We start from the raw sequence: 20,883 nt of genomic DNA on the forward strand, positions 1-20,883 counted from the left end.
ATTACGGCAAAGGAATCAAACAAAATGAAGAACCCGACTATTTAAAAAGAGATTAATAAATAAATAAAGTGCTTGCACTAAGAATCCTAAGATGGCTTTTGATGGATCCGGATCCTCTCCAACACTTTTTTAGTGCAGTTATTATACATGATTTCATTCAAAGGCATCCAACATTTTATCCAAATGTTACAATTCAACAGCTAATTATTATCATATTTTTTTACTATTGAACAAGTGCTAAATTACGGATGGACCAAAATAGTGTTGAAGATGATTCACTTCCGTGTTTGATTGCGCAACCAAGTTTCATTGAGTTTACAAGTATGGTGTAATTAAATGACGAAATTATTAAAATAGTGTTGAAGAAGATTCACTTCCATCTTTGTGCCACGTTTTCAATTGACTTGGGATGTGTGGCTGCACAGTCTTGTGCAGCACTGTTTTGCATTTTTTGCTTTTTTTTTTTTTTTTTTTTCAATTGACAGATTTCCCGTCAAGAAAGAGGTAAATAGTATGAATTTTTTTACATTTTTAGTATTTTTTGGCTTTTTAAATTTTTTTAGTGATGCCAAACCAGCCCTAAATTATAAATGTAAAATAAAATGTGTTTGTTTGAAAACTCATATGGTGATATATTAGTTGGTTCGAATTAAATTTATAAAGTTATATAAAAGTCTTCATTATATAAAAAAAAAAAAAAAAAAAAAAATTGTTATTTTTGTTAACTCATTTTTTTTTATCGACAAATATTAGTTGTTAGATTAACATCTATGGGAGAAAATCTCTCCACCCTCGGCAAAGCACTTAAGTGCTTGCACTCCCTTAATTCAACTCCCTTAAGGAGAATTGAACCCATGACTTCCTTGGAACTAAACCCTAAAGAAGGCATGGTGGCCAACTAGACTAGGCCTAGTTGGTTTATTTTTGTTAACTCATAATAAAATAATATTTTCACTTCCAATGTTATGGGATAAAATTAGTAATCACACTCTCCTCCTCTAGGAATGCTAATCCCACCCATTTGAAGGGGTTCATAATCGCATGGGGCTACAAATCTCATGTGATTTTTTCACGACCAAACATGATTTTCATGGAACCCGCAAATTATTAATCCACTCTTCCTCTTCAAACCTACAATCAAACATGGCAAGAAGGCATTGGCCTGGTTGTCAATTGGAGTTTTACCAGAGGTCTCAATGGGACCAAAACTTATTTTCATTCATTTTATGTGTTTAGCTTTTTGTCATTATACCGTCGAGGGGAGTGTGTAATTCAACTTATTGTCTTGAGAGAGCCCCTGTAAATTATCATTAACTTCACATTTGTGGGCTTGTTTCAGCTCTCATATTGAGTTTTCCAATAGGTAGAAGCTCTTATGATTACACCTAAAACGAATTGCCCATGTACTTATCACTCCCTCTTTATCTTTTTTTTCCTTCCAAAAAAAAAATAAATAAATACATATACCCATTAACAAGTATACGAAGTTTCTTTGCAGCATGTGATGAAGAAGATTGTTTGTGGACGTGGGTTCTCTCACAGATCTTCACAAGGAGTAATAATAAAGAGTAGTTAAAATATTGCTAGTAGAGGCTTCACTAACCCTTTTTGTTTGACTTCTCCTTGTAAGTTTATTTTGTGAGCATCAAAAGGTCTTCTTTGACCTAATGCTTTTAGATATTGGTATCTAAAGACCTAATGGTATTGAATGATACGCATCAGCAATATCGAATAATATTAGGAGTATCAAAATAGGTATCGAACACTAACCAATACCAAAATGTATTGATATTGAAAAGACAAAAACTGATACGTTTGCACCCATGGAGACTCCAGTAGTCATATTCAAAAAAAAAGTCTTTCATTTCATGTTCTTTCCACCTCTGAATTGTATATGAAAGTATTTTAGTAGTTGTTGGAAAGGCCAGTGCCTAAATGTTCTAGCAAATGGCAGCCACATGTTTATAACCTTCTTATCATCATAAACTCTTTAGTCCATCACCACACATACATATACACACACACACACACACACACAGAGTACATATATAATTAATATAGCGGATGTTTGTGTGGATATATTAATATTAGGCTGCAGGTGAACCACAGGCTTGAAACATAGCCACTACATATTGTCTGCTAGTCTTCTTGATACTGCTCTGTCTCTGCCCTTTTGTTATAAAACTAATTGTAATGACCATGTGATGTTTTTAGCAATAAGGCACCACCTAAATATAGATCACCAAGAAAAAAAATTTCTTGATCATAGATCTAATCTTTGACACTTACCCTCATATTTGAATCTTTAATCTCAAAGTTAATAACTCAAATTTTAACTACTAAATTAGTAACTCCTATAAATATAAGAAAAATGTTCACCAATTTTTTGTTACTGCCCTCTTACATGAACAGTTATGATTGATTTTTTTTGTTTGGAGATAATTATTAAGATATTAATGAAAACAAATAATAATGACACATAAGGGTGAAAAAAAGAAAATGTAATATAACAGTCCTCTTTTTATAATACCAAGAGCTAAGCGAAGAAGAATGAAAAAACAAATACAAACAAGTTAAACAAACAACAAAGATTTTAGTCATCTTTGAGAGCAAGAAATTTCTTCGGATGCATCAGGATTGGTTTAAAATTTTGCCTCCATAAATGGCCAAAAAAAATAATAAAGAGTAATGTTAACCAATAATAATTTTTGCACAAAACTCTCATAGATATGATGTCGTCTCTCATTTTAAACCAAAACACCTAACCATCATTGTGGCTCGTACTTTTAAAGATGCCAAGACACATGATTTTTACTAGCGATTGATTCGTTTGGAAGTTCACTTGAATAGTTCATTGACATGAAAATGTCAATTCAATCATATTATGCAACTCATAAATTAGCTCGGGTATGAATTCAGCTCCTTTTTCTTCTTGTCAAACAGCTCATTGAACTCACTCTCTTACGAAATGCATAAATTAGCTCAGCATGATTCATGAATGCTCAACAAGAATGTATAAACATGTATTACTAGACAAGGCATTTTAAACTTTTGCACGTATTACTAGAGAAAAAAAACTACTGGATTCCAACTATCGACGTACGTGTTGATATCTTGCTACAAACAGGAAAGCATCATACTGTGTACTAACAAGATTGACAAGCCAGTATGTATAACATGTAACAATTACTATATATGTAAGGATTACTCATATACAGTTGAATAATTCTTCTTCTACTTACCAGCCATATATAGGATTTTCTACTTGTGGAGGCAAGAGATGCAGATCTTTACAATGCTTCTTGTCATAGTCCCTTGTCCCAGGTATTGCCCCCGTGCACAGCCTCAGCAACTCATTCCCAGTAAAGCAGTAGTGAGCAAATGCCAACCCTCCATCAACCACATCCGTCAAGCTAGGGGTTGAAGCCAATTTTCCAACAATTGTTCCATTAGTTTGGCTCGATTGTGAATCACCTTTATCATTATTATTCAAGACTTTGTTGAGCTCAGAATACTCCATAAATCTCTGGGTGGCAGCTTCCCATGAAAGGTTGTATCTTTGTTCAGCAGTGAGTGGTAGAGGTTCATTAGCCATTGCTTCTTTCACCTTCACAACAAAATCTTCGGGAGTCTTGTAAGTCAAACAGTTGGGGAATGACCTGAAGAACTCATTTGATGGATGGTCTGCACAAACCACAAATTTCCCCATTGCTAGGGCCTCGGCTGTGGCTGTGCAGAGCACATCGCTAACACTGGGATTTATGAAGACCTTATAACTACAAGCAAACAAAAACAAACAAGAATGTCAAGAAATGGAGAATTTTACAATCAGTCAAGTTCAAAGCTACTATCAGCTATTACCTCAGCATTCAGCGCAGAAGTCATCTCGAATTTCTGTGAGCAGAATTTTAGCCATTTATCTATAGGCTAAGAAACATGGACACTTTTAAAAAGATAACGTGTCTGACACCAAGATGACACGACACGACACAACACAAATTTAACACTTTCCAAGACTTACACATGGAAACGCACTACAAGTTTGGATAAAATAACTTGGAATCCAATGATCAAGCAAAAATAATCTAAAACTATATCTACTTTCCTTCTGAGACTTCAAAAATTATTATATTTGATTTAAATATTCATATATATATAATAATTATTTATCTTTATATTATATATAATAACATATAATAAATATAAAAAACTATTTATTTAGCATGCGTTCCCCATGTCTTGTATTTTTTGAAAATTTCCATGTCGGCGTGTCAATGTCATGTCCACGTCATGTCACATGTCCATGTTTCTTAGTATTTAGGGTAATATTTTCTAAAATAACTAATCCAATTCATCAAGAGAATTTCAAAGGTTCATTACCCATGAAGAGAATCATCAGCATGGTCTCTGCCTTTCATGAAGTTGAGATTCAGAGCCAACTTTTTAGCAGTGGTCTGAACTTCATGAGCATCCTCTCCATTTCCAAACACATCCAAGTTGAAGCCATCAAGGTCGTTCCTGTGCTTTGCTAATAAATCTATCAGCTCCTTGTATCCTTTTGCCCAAACCATCTTGCCCAAGAAATATGCTCCTTTTGTGAAGGCAATCTGCCCGCGCTCCCTTTCAGCAGCAACTTTTTCACCAATTAATAGAAACTTGGGATTCACACCATGAACATTGCAAACTACAGACTTAGGCAAATCCTGGGTGGCAGCGGAAAGCCGAAGAACCTAGACAGAACATTAAAAAATCAGTTTATAAATAAAATGTAAACCGTTTGAGACATGGTGAATCTATTACCAAAATTCACCACTCAATAGATGAAGTAGGAACAACATGGATCATAATAATACCAATGGGTTAGACTTGTACCTTGTTGCAATATGCTCTTGCGACCAAATTGTTTATGTGTTTCACAAGGAAAGCTTGAATAGCCCCATTCTTCTCCCTCTTGATGTATTCTAAGTAATTCGTGTGGACAATACCAACGACATGGTTAAATTTATCAGTCCAGCGTTTACCATGATGGTACCAATTGAGATGTTCCGGTTCTTCCAGGATAGCAATGTCAGCATCCTTTGATGGAATGAACTGAGATGTATCTCCAGTAGGTATTATACTCCGCCTTGCTTTTGAGAACTTAAAACAATAAATACAGCATATTAGATATAGCGAAAAACATCATACAGTAAATAAGACAGTATAGTATTTCTTCCGAAATTACCTTTCCTGGATAGAATGAGATATTGAAATCTGCCTTAAAACCCACCCTTTCCTCAAGCCATTTACGAATATAAACCTCCTGATCTTCAGGTGAACTAAAAGTGAGATTGTTCGGGTAAACTAGTTCTTGGTCTGATCGACAAAGCCATGGAACCAGCAATGTGACCTTTTGTTTTGCAGACTTCGATAAATATGCAGCTCGAAACAGAGGATTTACAGCTGTTCCTGTCATCCATGGAAGACTGGCAGTCGTAACAATAGCTACGTGCCTTTCCCTGTTTGACAAGTCATGCTTCGAAGAATCGGACCAAAAGCCTCCCTCATAATGATGCCCTGTGCTTTGGAGAACACTGGCTATCCTTAAGTCCAGTTCATCACCAATGCTATTGCCTTCAAGAATGGTTGTTTCTCCACCAGGCATGGAACGCAATAGAAGTTGATTCTTGCGTTTGCTGCACAAGCTTTCCACTATCTTGTCGGATATATCTGCCATCATAGTTAGAACACTTGAGGACATCACAGTAGAGGCTTTTGATCTCCCACAAAAATACAAACACATAAACAAAATTTATAGAATTATATATATATAAAGCAACAAGTCACCAATGACTTCTTTGCCTAACCCGTTCTCGCCTTCCTCACTGTCCAGTGTCAGGTCGGTATCACTTTTTTTGTAGGTGACTGATGGGAACAAAGGAAATAAAGAAAAACCTTTCTACACCAAGCCCAAAATAAAAAGTACCTCTCCTAAGCTTTGACACAGTTGATTTCAAAATTGAAATTTTATTGCAAACTCAACTGGTTCCCTTATATGAGCTACAGGACAAGCTCCTGCTGACCAGATATAAAGTTCATTCAACTATTTTATTCCACAAATGAAAAATATCAATAAAATAAATAATTTTTTAACAAGTTTCCATGGAAAGAAATTTCAACCATTGAGCTTAACAATAATTTTTTCAGATTACAATTCAAAAGGTAAGACTCAAAACAGATACCAAAAAATAAAAGAATTTACCCTCCAGAAGTAGTAAACATAAATTAATAGAAATGAAAAAAAAAAAAAAAATCCATTAAAAATTTTCTCACTAAAATCTATCAATTATGCAAATCCAATTAAACAGCATTAAAATATGAAGGCGGGGAAAAAAAAAGAAAAAACAGAAACGAAATACATATATATATATATATATATTTACATGTATAAAGAAGCACGAGCCCTCTATCAATATACGCAAGTAGAGAGAGATACATACATACTTATTTAGTGTAAAGAAGGAAGAGCCCTCTATCAGTGTAGGTAGCAAAGAATAGAGACATGAATGTGAGTAGTGACCTATCGTTGATTATGTTATTAATGGTGGTTTAATTGGAGACAATAGGATGGTGATACAATGGTAGTTCACCTTGATGATGGACGGATATTTTGGGGGCTGTCGAAAACACACATGCAATTTGGTTTGCTTGCTATGCTTTTGATTCACTTTGTCTGGTGGAGGGGGGGAGAGAGAGAGAGAACTAATCCATAATGTTCAGATTAATTAAGTGCTTTCTTGTACATCACCAACACACCTTATTGAACCAATTGTAACTTTCTAATTTGAACCAAATCTAATTAAGCCAAGCACACGTATCTTGCCTCAACCCCAAATTATTTAACGCTTAACACCAGTTCCAGGCTGAACCAGCAGGCTTTGTGCCAGCTCCAGCTCATTATGATCCTAAAGCTATAACAAGTGGATGATAAGGAGAAGTGCTTCTGAAGCAGTCATGTAATTGGATAGGAATTTATGGAAAATCTCCATAAGACTGCTGCAAGGCATATCCTATACTGTACAAAATGTTGGATGACAATAAAAAGCAAATATAAAAATGAGGATATAGACACAGACACAGACACAGACACAGACAGGAGGGGGAGCACAACAATAAGAAATGACTACATTTCTCTAGAGCTACAAGTAGCACGAAGCATAGACAATATGAGGTGAAGTAGCACAGGATGGTTTAAGAGTAGCAACGAAGGCATAAAATATTGTCAAGAAGGAATAACAGAAACTAAGTTATAGGTGCCTCAAAGACAGAAGAAAAACACACACACACACACAAAAAAAAATGAGAATTGAGACCATGAGAAAGGACATAGTTATTCTAAAATTGAAAAAAAATATATGTATATATATATATGTGTGTGTGTGTACTCTAAGAACAACCATACGCAGGAGGAACCATGTTGCCAACCTCAACCCAAGTATCCATGATTAGTCTGAGTTCAGTACATTGGAGTATAAGAAACATCTGAAATATCAATAATACAACAATGCTAGAAACACTAAAAAAAAAAAATACCAACAGAGCGCTTGTACATAGGTCCCACCACTTGGTATGGGATTCACCAAATATTTTGTCTAGTTGGTATGCTTGGTAGTTGTCCTAACATTTTTGTCAATAATTAACTGATAGAGATTATATGCTATAAACCATGGAACTATTCCTTGAAAATAAACCAGATATTACAAATAGCATGTGGAATACTTAATATAAGAACAGCCCTTCAGACCTCCAAATGACACGCTGCTTCCATATTGTCAATTGGAACAATTTAAAATTTTCCGAGTCAAACCACACCAGAACCAAGATAACTCCATTTGTGGCATTTGGTTAAAGTGGATTTACTTCAAATTAAACAAAAAGTTAGCTTTTTTCAGAAGAACCTCCAATCATGCTTCTTAGCTTATTGGTTGTTTTGGGCCCACTGATACTTGCATTGAATTTATCAACAAAAAAATAAAAAATAAAAAAAAATACTTGCATTGAAGTATATTAACTTTAAAACTTGGCCCTAGCAAAAATTATAATTCTATATGTGACCCAATTGTAGCACTTTTTAAACAACCTTTGCCTAACACATTCCCAGCTGATTTTGTCAGTGTACATAAATAAGCAAACCACAAACGGACCCTCAAAGACAGTTCCAGATAAAAAATTTCAAGTTTTGATACTTGTTGCCTGCTTATCTAATACCTGTGAACTCACATAACCCAACCATCTAAATAAGGGGAATCAACAGGTCAGTTATTCCCCTGAATCTTTCTATACACCAAATCCACATCGTTTATTTTCTTAAAGCATCAGACAGTTCTAGAATATAGCAAAAAGCAGACAATCATACATTCATAAAGAAAACAACCATTTTGTAATGTAGTTCTAGTGTTTAAATTCGTAGCACATTTCTGATAACTTCAATTGTAAGGCATCTGTATTACATAAGGCAGCAGTCCTGAATTTTACTTCTGCATAAGAATTGCAAACTAGTTTCAATTGGTGTAGTAAAGCTTATCTAAAGGACCATCTAAAGTTGTGAAGCAAAGATTTTGTCACATGACATATATGAAACTACATCAATCATCCTCAAAACAAATTCTCGTGACAAACATATATATATATTCCATTAATTGGGACTGAAGTAGGTGTACTTTAAAGGGGACGATTGGTATAGTGGTTTTAAATTCAGGCCTAATAACCTTGAAGTAGTGAGTGTGAATACAAGGCAGCTACTTTGTACATAATGATTAAAGGTCAGCTAAACTATGTGTATTTATGTATATAAATATATATATATATATATATATACCTTTATTTTATCAATATAAAGTTCAAAATATTATTGATCACTTCATTATAAGATCAAAATCAAAACTCAAGAGAATTACTTACCTCTTCTAACGCCAATTTGATCCAAGAATGGCCCAGATTGTCTAACTAAATATGCCAAAAGTTCTGGTACATCAAGCGGTGGAACTTCCTACATCAGATATATAAGAAAAGCAGAAGAAAAGAAAACATTCAGCATAGTGTATTATAGATTGTAGGAAACTAGAATCATCAATATATCCAATCTATGACAAATGTCAATCAATCCTAAGGTACAAACATACTACACCACCACATATGAAATTTTGACTATGCCTATTGGTCTGTAATTAAACCTAGGCCCGAGGTTTAGGCATCTACCTCCGTGAGATGTTAGAATGTGATAAATACCGCAACATGAAACACATATCAAGGACACAATGACATGTCAACATCCATTACAAAATGGTGTTTAACACAACCACCTTGATAGAAGAAGAAGAAGAATAAGAAGAAGAACAAGAACAAGAACAAGAAGAAGAATGGCATTCATGTCCAACACAAACGCCATATTGCAAAAAAATTTGTTTTCCCTGAAGAATGAAACACAATGCTAGCCTTTCAGTATGCACAACTACAGCAACATGAACTCCAACAGGACATGACCCTCCCAATTAAAGAGTACAAACCACATATCATCCAAGTAACAACTCAAACATAGGATGTAGAAAAAGGATTACAATAAACGTTGGAATCATAAGATTCATATTATTTACGCCCGAGAAAACAACTTCCAGTCAACAGTGCTTATATGACTATTGCGTCATTGTTGAAACAACTCTTCATTTTTTAGAAAATAAATAAATATTGATATATATTAAATAAAATTCAATATTTTATCTCCTTTTCTTCCCCTAGTGCCTTCAGAAAGAAAATATAGATTATAGACTCAAAAAAAAAAGTTCTAAAAAAATTAACACAATAACGAATGATACATGAAGAGTAGTTCAATACTAACCTTTGAATCAGTTGGGTCCTTGCAGATTGCTTTCTGCAAAATAAATAATTGGGTGACAGATTAATAATGAACATATGAATCCAGCTTGCAATTCTAACATAAAATGGAAAATAAGTAGATACGCATCAATTACTAACAAAGATAATGATCAAGAAATTCTATCATCTAGAAACAAGTTTATACATTATTGCCAAGCATTCACTTCCTATGTTGAAATGAATCAAAACACATGTTATAGTTAGCAGCAACATTCGCACTAATCTTATGTTTATGGCCTTCCTTTTAATGAAAAAATGTTTATGCCTTAGGACATAACTAGTTCCTTGCTTACCTTCAATGGACATGGTATGCCACTTGATGCATAAATATTTGATCCCAAATAATAGCCAGCCTCGAAAGAACATAACAAGAGTACAAGACTGACAATGTATGAAACTTAATAGTCAAAACTACTGCATTTACTGCCATGCCAAAAATCTCAATTCAAATGATAATGGATCTGCAATGTTGACTTTCAGAAAACAACTACTCGCGTCTCTCAAAAACGAAAGGGGTGATAAGAGTAGTAAAAACATTTTTACGCAGTTTGAACAGGGTGACAAGAGAAGTAAAAACATTTTTACGTAGTTTAATTTAAACAGGAAGATCCAACCTTGTGAGATCATTCCCTGTTGAATAAACCATGTTGGGAACTTTTAGAGATGCATACTTAGGTGATTTACATCCCAATGTCCCGTATTAACTTGCATGGACCAAGGATGGAAGAATAAACAACAATCTACAACTTTAAGAAGATCATTTTTTATTGAAAATTGTAAAAGGCAATGAGTCTCATGAGGAGCCAACAAAAAATATACATAATTTTGTAAATAAGAAAAATCCAAAAGAGCTTCAACAGGGTGCAAACCGAAGTACATGCAGAGAAGCAAAAATGACTCACAAAAAATATCTTTAGAATTAACCAAAAAAGTCCAATGATTGCAACAAACCCCTATAGGCCACACAAATAAACTGCTTAAAAGAAGGGGAAAAATGCTTCCATGGTCACAAACACCTCACTCCTTGAAATGAAGTCCAATACCTCTCCTTCCATAGACAACAAAAGAGGCATTAAGGACACACTTCTTAAACTGCATCCTCACTTGCTCACTCTAGACCAGCAACTGGAGTCCAACAACTCTTAACACAAACTTTGGCATAAAACATGCCATCTGACAGAGGCAAAACAAAAGGCACCGCAGCTCCTGCATCGCTGTAGAATAGAAAAATAAACGATTGACAGCCTCCTTGTTGGCCTTGTGATGTAGTGTCATAGCATGTGTTAGATACTGTATCCTATAAATAGAAGAGTATCACATCATTCGTAACTAACTTGGATATATTGAATTGAATTGAGAATTTCTCTCTAATATCTCTCTCTAAGTTCCTCTCTCTCTAGTTCTTGATTGACCCTTTCATCATTTTGGTATCAGAGTCTCAAGAACTTGCCCCCATCTCGCATTACTAGAAAGAACTTAGCACCTAAAGAACTTAGCACCTGATCTAGGTTCATAATCATCTGGATATTCGCGACCTGGTTCAGATTCGAGATTCGAGAACGCGCCCTAGAGTTGATTTCGCGAACTGGTTGTTGATTGTGAGTGATTCTTGGTCTTGTGAACTTGATTGTGAGTTGAATCTTGATTTCACAATTCCAGTTGTTCGTGGTTGCTCTGGATTTAGCAGATTCTAAATCAAATTCAGTTTCAATTGACGTTGAGATTCGCGAAGTTTCCTCTTGATTCAGTGTTGAATTCGTTCGCTCAACTTCACTGTTGTTATGATTTCACCAACCGAAATCACGATTTGAAACTGAGTTCGCAACTCATTAGATGATCACCATCTGACTTGCGTACCTGGATCGAAGTCTATATTCTCGACTACTCATCGTGACTTGGGCTGTTCTTTGAAGTTGTTCTGGACTCGTTTGACTGAAATCAACATATGGGTAAGTGATTCTTGAAGTCTTTAATCCATCTGTGTTGAATTTCCTATGTTATATCAAGTCTCAAATTCTGTAAATCTGTATGCATCAATCTGAGTTCAATTCTTGTCTTCAATATTTTGGGTCTTGCCTCTGTTGTAACATTATCTGTTCACTGTGCTAAGATTGTATATTGGTGCACTGTTTTTTTTTATCAATATTCAACTGGGTGAGATTACTGTGATTCTACATATTCTTGGGAATTGTTCAATGTCTCAACGAGGTCGAGGTCGTAGGGGTGGTCGTGGTAGGGCTTTGTCCCGGATTTGGGTGATCATGATGGAGGTAATGGGATTCCGTATCCAAGAGATGAGATGGCCGAGATGAGGTGGTAAATTGCCGCGTTAACCGAAACGGTGCAACATCTCCTACCTCCTACCGAGGGTAGTAATGATTCCAATGAAACCGAAGGTGGTACTCATCATTCTTTTGATAATATCTTTTGAGCCCCATGACGGCGTCGAACGGATGTGGGTAGGATGGAACACAAATGGGAGAACAATATCAAGATTGAACTTCCCAAATTTCATGGAAGCCTCAATCCCGATGAGTTCGTCGATTGGCTCAACACCATTGAGCGAATCTTTGACTATGGAGAGGTCTCCGTTGAAAAGAAAGTTAAGCTTGTGGCTATTCGGTTGAAGGGGAGAGCTTCTACTTAGTGGGAACAACTTTAACTCAACCGCCGCCAATGTGGAAAGGAGAAAATCCATGATTAAGAGAAAATGAAAAAGAAGTTAAAGGGCCATTTTCTACCATTCAACTACCTCCAAAGTGTTTATCAACACCTTCATGTTCTCAAGCAAGATGGTAGTGTGAATGAATACATAGAAGCCTTTTATCACCTCATTGCATGGGTTGACTTAAGTGAAAGTGAGGAGCAACGGATGGCCCGCTATGTGAGCGGCTTGAAATCTCTCATCCAAGATGTTCTTGCCTTACACACATTGTATAGTGTTTTCAAAGCTTATAATCGGGCCTTAGTCGTGGAGAAGCAACAAAGCTGCCGTGCTCCCCCAATGGGACAATACTTTCAAGGAGGGTTTCGAGATGGTTTTAGACCGGGTCCTTCCACTTCTAGTTTTGCCAAAGCTATTCCTTCTTCCAAGTTTGTGGATAAGGGTGCTTCCTGCTCTCAAGCTCCTCGTCCTAATGGTGTTTTCGGAAACCAAAATCCACCACAAGGTGGAACCTTCAAATGCTTTAGGTGTGGTGAACCGGGGCATAAATCTTCCGATTGCCGCAAGAACATAGGTAATAACCGGAACAAGGCACTTCTCATTGAAGAAGTTGAGGAGCATGGTAACTTTGAAGATGCTCCAATCTTTGATCCTTCGGGTAATGTGGCAATTGGTGGAGATAGTGATGAAGAAGAGGGTCTTGCTCTTATGTTGAAGAAGACTCTTCTCTCACCAAAACTAGAGAGCCTAGAAGATTGGTTGCGTACCAATATCTTTTATTCCACTTGCAACATTGGTGGCCGTGTTTGTAACATGATCATTGATAGTGGACGTTGTTGAGAACGTAGTTTCTCAAGAAATGGTGGACAAACTCAATCTTCCGGTGAAGGAACATCCCCATCCTTATACTCTATCTTGGTTCAAGAAAGACAATGAGATCAAGGTTACCAAACGGTGCTTGGTTTCATTTTCTATCCGACAAAAATACTTTGATGAGGCATGGTGTGATATAGTGCCTATGGATGCTTGTCACATTCTACTTGGGCGACCTTGGCAATATGACCGGCAATCTTTGTATGATGGCAAACGAAACACCTACACTATTGTCAAAAATGATATCCGGTTTGCCTTGCTTCCAATGAAAGAAAAGGTTACTTCCAAGGATGTTTCCAAGTCATCTCCTAGTGCCACTACGTTGCTTCCTTTCAAGGAGTTTGTGGAAGAAAGCCGGGATTTTGGGATTGTATTGGTGTTGGTTCCGGTTGTACACACGGGTGCTTCTAAAGAAAAAATTGAGGTGGCCACTCTTTTGGAAGAATATTTCGATGTCTTTCCCCAAGAGCTTCCTCCCAATTTGCCTTCTATGCGTGACATTCAACATCGTATTAATTTGGTTCCCGAGTCGGCGCTTCCAAACAACCCGGCCTATCGCATGTCTCCAAAGGAGAAAGAAGAGTTGCAACGGCAAGTAGAAGAGCTTTTGGCAAAAGGGTATATCCGGCCTAGCCTTAGCCCTTGTGATGTTCCAGTGCTTTTGACACCCAAGAAGGATGGCTCTTGGCATATGTGTGTGGATAGCCGTGCAATCAACAAGATTACAATCAAGTACCTCCAATTCCAAGATTAGATGATATGTTGGATTGCCTTGCTAGATCAAAAGTGTTTTTCTAAGATTGATATTAGAAGCGGGTATCATCAAATCCGCATCAAGCCCGATGATGAGTGGAAAACGGCCTTTAAAATGCCTCATGGCCTATTTGAGTGGCTTGTGATGCCATTTGGGCTTACCAATACTCCGAATACTTTTATGAGAGTGATGACACAAATGTTGCAACCATTTTTGGGAGTGTGTGTCATGGTCTACTTTGATGATATATTGATCTATAGTCGAAATTTGGAAGAGCATTTGTGCCACCCTCGGCAAGTCTTTGAGCTTTTGAGGCGAGACAAGTTCTATGGCAACACTAAGGCCTCGTTTGGGAACAGGCTAATTTAGTAACTTTTTGGCTATTTGGCTAAAAAAATAGGTAAAAAAAACTTATATGTTTGGGATGACTTTTTGGCTAATTACGAAAAGATGTGCAAAAAGTAGAGAGAAAAGAGAATCTTTGACTTTTTGGTATGAGTTGTTGGCTTTTTGGCTAAACGGGTAACTTTTTGGCTTTTTGGCTAAAAAGGTAAGTCCCCAAACGGGGCCTAAGAAGTGCACCTTTGCCGTAGACCAAGTCATCTTCTTGGGATATGTTGTGTCTTCTCGTGGGGTGCTTATGGATGTGGAGAAGGTCAAAGCAATTATGGAATGGCCCACTCCTAGTATCCAAAAAGTATGGAGTTTTCATGGTTTGGCTACTTTCTATAGGCAATTTATTCATAACTTTAGTAGCATCGCTGCCCCTTTGATCAACATTCTCAAGCTTCAAGCTTTTGAGTGGAGCAAGGAAGCCGCCGATAGCTTGCATCTTTTGAAGAAGTTGCTTACCGAGGCTCCAATTTTGGCATTACTGGATTTTGACAAGACCTTTGAACTTGATTGTGATGCATCGGGATTGGGTATTGGAGGCGTTCTTAGCCAAGAAGGGCAACCCATTGCTTTCTTTAGTGAAAATTTAAATAGGGCTAAGCTCAAGTATTCCACTTATGACTTGGAATTTTATGCCATTATCCAAGCCATCAAGCATTAGAGCTATTATCTTGCATACAAAGAGTTTGTGCTCAACGCCGATCATGAAGCTCTCAAGTACATCAACAGTCAATCCCATCTTAACAAGCGCCATGCCAAATGGGTGGCTTACTTGCAACAATTCACATTCTCTTTGCGCCGCAAATCGGGGGTTCTTAATAAAGTGGCCGATGGGTTGAATAGGCGAAGGGCTCTCTTGATTGAAATGAAAAATGAAGTTGTGGATTTTGATGAATTTCGCGCATTCTATGCAAGTGTGATCCTTACTTTTCCAAGATCTTTGATGCTTTGCAAAGGGGGGATAGGACGGCTTATCGAAGTTACATGATAAGGGATGGATTCCTCTTCCATAGCCTTAAGTTATCTATTCCTAGTTGTTCCTTAAGGGCACATTTGTTGGTTGAGCATCATAAGATAGGATATTTTGGTAAGGGCAAGACCCTTCGGTTGTTTCAAGATGCTTATTATTGGTCGGGCATGACCAAGGATGTGCAAAGTCATGTGAAGCGTTGTCAAATTTGTCAAAAGAGCAAGGGAACTGCCACTAATGCGGGGCTATATCTACCTTTACCAGTGTCGAATGCTCCTTGGCGGTGCATTAGTATGGATTTTGTGTTGAGCCTCCCTCCTACTCAAAGGCGGAGTGATTCTATCATGGTAGTGGTGGACCGTTTCTCCAAGATGGCACATTTCATACCTTGCAAGAAGATCATGGATGCTACAAACATTGCTAATCTTTTCTTCAAGGAAGTTTACAAGTTGCATGAGGTGCCTACTTCTATTGTGTCCGATAGAGATGCTAAGTTCCTTGCTCACTTTTGGAGAACTTTGTGAAGGAAAATTGACACAGACTTGAGTTTTAGTACTACATTCCATCTACAAACCGATGGTCAAACGGAAGTCGTGAACCGTAACCTTGGTAACTTGTTGCGGTGCCTTATAAGGGATCACCCCAAGAGTTGGGATGGCATCCTTCCTTGGCTAAATTTGCTTACAATTCATCTATCAACCGCACCATAAATACTTCTCCCTTTAAGTGTGGTGGATTTGGTGCCTTTGCCACTCTCAAGGAGAGGAAGCGTTAAGGCGGAGGAAATGGCCACATTTATGAAAAACATTCATTCTCAAATGAGGGCCCAAATTGAAAGGTCTAATGCGAAGTATAAGGCGGCCGGTGATGTGCATAGGCGAAGAGTGGTGTTTGAAGCAGGGATTTTGTGTAGGTGGTATTGAGCAAAAAGAGATATCCCCATGGCACCTACACTAAGTTGAGTGACAAGAAGGTGGGACCTTGCGAGGTGTTGAGCAAGATTAACGACAATGCTTATAAAGTCAAGCTCCCGCTCATCTGGGCATCTCCAATACCTTTAACGTCCAACACCTTGTACACTACTTTCCGGATGCCTCTTCCATTGATGATACCTCTACCTTTATAGACTAGTTCCTTGAAAAGTTGTCATCTTGTACTTTGTGTTTTTGTGTCTTTCATTTCTAGTATTGGTTGTATTTTGTTGTCTTCACTTGAGGACAAGTCTTTTCTTAAGAGGGGGAGTATGATGTAGTGTTATGTGCATAGCATATGTTAGATAGTGTATCCTATAAATAGATGAGTATCACATCATTTGTAACTAACTTGGATATATTGAATTGAATTGAATTGAATTGAGAATTTCTCTCTAATATCTCTCTCTAAGTTCCTCTCTCTCTAGTTCTTGATTGACCTTTTCATCGCCTTGCACAGGCAGGTACCAAATGGGAAGAGATTCTCCCCTCCCGTGCAAGTTTTCAATAGTCAAAATTTCCAATAGAGAAGCCGTCTACACAAGTTATGAGGGAAGCCAAGTTTTTCCAAGGGGTTAGGAATTACTTCATTAGCAAATCTCATATTATCAACCAACAATGCATCTTACATTTCCAAAAATATCAGGATAAGCATCCTTTAAGTTCTGAAGCTTTGCCAAAATCTCAACTTTCAACCACTTACCATCACAAAGCTAGTGCATTTGTGAACTTCTCCCACTCATTTCTGATGGGGGCAAAGGATTTCACAATTTTTTTTTTTTTTTTTTTTTTTTTGTTGGCAAAGGAGGAGAGTTTAGCAATTTAAGTTATATGACCATTTTGTTTCCTTATTCAATTTATTTCTTCTTTTTCTTTTTTTTCTATGTTTCCTTATTAGACAATGAGTATTTATATGTAGATAGATTGTGTAGGAAAAAATGTTACATTTTGTTTTGGCATAATTGATTTAGGATTTTAGTATTCTCTGTTTCCCCTCTCTCAGAAGATTTATCTCCTCTTCTTCTTTTCCCCTTATTTTAGATTTTCCACATCATTATTCATCATATTCATGTTGTGCCATATCCGTGCTGCATGTCAATCTTTTGATTTAACAATTGCAATCAGAGGTTGTTAACCCACTACTATCGAGCCACTGCTTCTCCTATATCCAATTCCAATGTCGCAACAGGAAAACAACTCATAGAGGTTTTGCTGCCTTCAACCAAAAACTTGAAAGACAGTCCCAACATTTCTTCATTTGAGTGAATTTCAAGTTTCTTTACAATTCAAAAATCTCCCTATACAGATATGGTAGCTTAAGCTACTTAGCTAAGATTATTACTCAACCACAACGTGAAGAAATCAAGGATAACACTCTATATATACAAAAAAAATTCCAAAAATATAAAATTTAACATCAAGAGAAATCCATTTACTTCATAAGTAGGATCAGTTCTGGAATGTGCCAGTGTCGAAAATGACAAATAGCGAATGCAAATGAAAACAGCATGACAAAAGTTAAATTTGCAGCATCAAATTATCATAATCTTTAAAAATATAACATCAATGAAAAACAAGGAAGGAACCTAAACCCAAAAGCCAAATCAATGAGACAAAAAAACTGAAACGGCTTCCTTTTGATATTTCCTGATATACTATCACAACACGAGAACTTAATTGCTGATGACTAGAAATTTAGCAGCTAGTTCCTCTTTTACAAATACCAAACCATTCCACTCAAATGTTATGACAGAAGAAGACATATAGAATTCTTAAAAGCTCCACCAATATTTATGAAACAATTTATTCATGAAACATGAGAAAAATCAAAACTTTCCAACAAATAATAAACAAGGCAGTGATTCAAAGTCAAAAACTAACATACAGTAAACAAACATGTGCAATGTAAGAGCCAAACAAAGAAGATAAACCCACAAAGCAATTAAAAAAATAAATAAATAAAACTTGCCAAGCTTGACTTCACTTTCACCACAAACTCACTGTTCTTCAAACTCTCGAAAATCTCCGAAGATGAACTCTTCTGCTCGAACTCTCGCAACCGTGTCTTGAATGCCCTGATTGGCTCCCAATCCCGAAACTGACTTTCCTCGCTCCCTCCATCTCCCGGCCAGTCCCACCTAAAGTCCTTAAACCTCACAATCCTCCCCCTCCGATACCTCTCTCTCTCATCAAAATCACCCCCATCCTCCACCTCCGACACAATCGCGTTCTTAATCGCCGACAAGTCTATGCGAATTCTAGCCCTAGGTCTCCATTTCTCCAGAACCTTGCGGCTGAAATCGGGGGACGAGTACGCCCTTCGAATTTCGGACAATTTCGGCTGCAATCGCTTCACGAAATCGATTTCAGCCGGAGGCGAAGACCTGATAGAAGGCACAGAGAACTTTGATCTGGAGGCTGAATTGAGGAAGTTCTCGAGCTCTCGATCGAAAGACGAAGCCAAGTTTTTGAAGGAATTGGCTCTGTCTTTCATCAACTGGAGATCGGCGTCCGCAGAGTCCTTGACTTCTCTCCAACCTCGCGATATGAACGAGAACGCCTTCTCCGCCGTCACCGGCGGCACCGACGACGACGACGACGCCCGAGCCTCCGGCGGCTTCAGATTGATCATTGAAGATTCTGAATTCGAAATTAGGGTTTCAAAATTGGAGTTTTCTATGTGTAGAGATAGATGGAGAGAGATTGGTGGAGATATAGAGAGAGAGACCGCTTCGAAACCTCTCGACTGTGCTTGTCCTGTGAAGAACAACTCGAGAAAGAGCGAGAACGTGTGGAGAGGGGGCTGATAATCTAGCGGCTAAGATTTTGCTTTACATATATATTATATTATTATAATAGGCATATATTTTTATATTTTATTTATTTGTAATAATAAACTGAGTGGTGTCATTTTTTATGGGATGGCGGGAGACACGTGGATGACACGGTGGATGAGGTTCCTGGGTTGCGGAGATTTAGGAGAGGGTGACGTGGCGGAATATTCTGAAGAGAGGAATATGCGCAGTAATGCTACGCACACATCAAAGCCATCGTTTAGGGTGTGAGTTGGGTTTCTAATTTTTTAAATTTTTGGTTATTTTAATTTAGAGTTAAAGATTTTGTTTGGTTTGATTTTGAGAGATAAATTTTTGAAAAATATTTTGAGAAGAGAGTTTAAAAATTTTTGTAATTTGTTTAGTTGTATATTTTGAAAATGTTTTGGAGTTTGGAAGTTTATGATGATTTGATATTTTATTGTAATTTAGTAGATGTATGTGAGAGAAAAAGTGATTGAAAATGAGAAAAGAAAGAGAAAAAATGATTAATTAATATATAGAAGAGAGAAAGTAATTTTAAAAAAATTTTGAGAAAAATTACAAACTAAACAAAATTTCTAAAAATTTTCTTCAAAATCTTTTTTCCAAAGCCAAATCAAACAAGGCTAAAAAGTCTCATTTAGAATGTATTTTTTTATTTTTGTAAAAAAAATTAAATAATTATATATTTTATTTTATTAAATTTTTAATTTATTTTATTTTTTATGATTATTTAAATCTAAATCCAATATGCCAAACACGAAGAACCGAATTATAGGCCAGTCAACCATCTCATCTAGTTAACTGTAGCCGTCATCTTGTGTGGATCGTGACTATCATTTTATCAATCGCAGTTATTATCTTATCGTCTGATCAATCTTTGACTCTATGCTCTTGCTTATTTTGAAAGACAGAATAGTAGGGATTGATAGTAAAAGGATTGATAATAAAAAATTATTAAATTATTTTTTTATAAAATAATAAAAAAATTAAATATTATATTTAAAAAAAATTCTCAATATATAAAAAATAAAAAAAAATTTAATCCTTTCACTATTTTTTTAATGCTATCTCTACATCTTCCATATCAATCCTCCTTCCAAGAGCACTACTAATACCAAGGGATAATAGTCTCGTCCCCATCTCTCAAAATAAATACCCCATTAATAATATCAAAAGATTAATAATCACAATCCCTCCTATAACCCCAAAAAAGCGAGGCCTATAAATTTTGTGTTTCAACCTATATGAGCGTAGCATTATTGATATGCTAGAGGCTTGTGATGGAAAAATTATATGGGTATGGTTTTGTCTAATTTGGGATCGGATTAGACCGTGCTGTTGAATCTGTGGGGGTCATCACGGGTCCCATTTTGATAATCTAAACCGTTTAATGTGTAGAACTCGTTGAGTACTATGTGTCTGTAAAAAATCACATTGATCGGATATCGATAGCTATGTGATCAAAATAGTTTTTTGTCAGCTATTAATTTGTTCACCGTCCAATTTTTTTAATACGAAACTGATTT

General features: G+C 36.6%; 1 protein-coding gene across 1 annotated transcript; it reads right to left on the minus strand.

Moving 5' to 3' along the window:
- Positions 1-3,064: 3,064 nt before the first annotated feature.
- DGD1 (UDP-Glycosyltransferase superfamily protein) lies at positions 3,065-19,379 on the minus strand. The gene is made up of 7 exons (XM_028212181.2): positions 18,508-19,379; positions 9,875-9,907; positions 8,941-9,028; positions 5,225-5,709; positions 4,873-5,139; positions 4,381-4,730; positions 3,065-3,776 (listed from the first exon to the last, which is right to left on the minus strand). Exons 1-7 carry the CDS (start codon positions 19,168-19,170, stop codon positions 3,239-3,241), a joined length of 2,424 nt encoding a protein of 807 aa, XP_028067982.1. The 5' UTR covers positions 19,171-19,379; the 3' UTR covers positions 3,065-3,238.
- Positions 19,380-20,883: the final 1,504 nt, after the last annotated feature.

Source organism: Camellia sinensis, chromosome 12 (assembly GCF_055761805.1).
Source record: "Camellia sinensis isolate YWXY chromosome 12, ASM5576180v1, whole genome shotgun sequence".
NCBI classification, from domain to species: domain Eukaryota; kingdom Viridiplantae; phylum Streptophyta; class Magnoliopsida; order Ericales; family Theaceae; genus Camellia; species Camellia sinensis.

Coding starts and splice junctions, on each gene's coding strand:
- DGD1 (XM_028212181.2), bottom strand. CDS start 19,170: ATGATCAATCTGAAGCCGCCGGAGGCTCGGGCGTCGTCGTCGTCGTCG. Junction 4,731..4,872: donor CAAGAGCATATTGCAACAAG/GTACAAGTCTAA, acceptor TGTTCTGTCTAG/GTTCTTCGGCTTTCCGCTGC. Junction 3,777..4,380: donor GCTGATGATTCTCTTCATGG/GTAATGAACCTT, acceptor GTTTGCTTGTAG/TTATAAGGTCTTCATAAATC.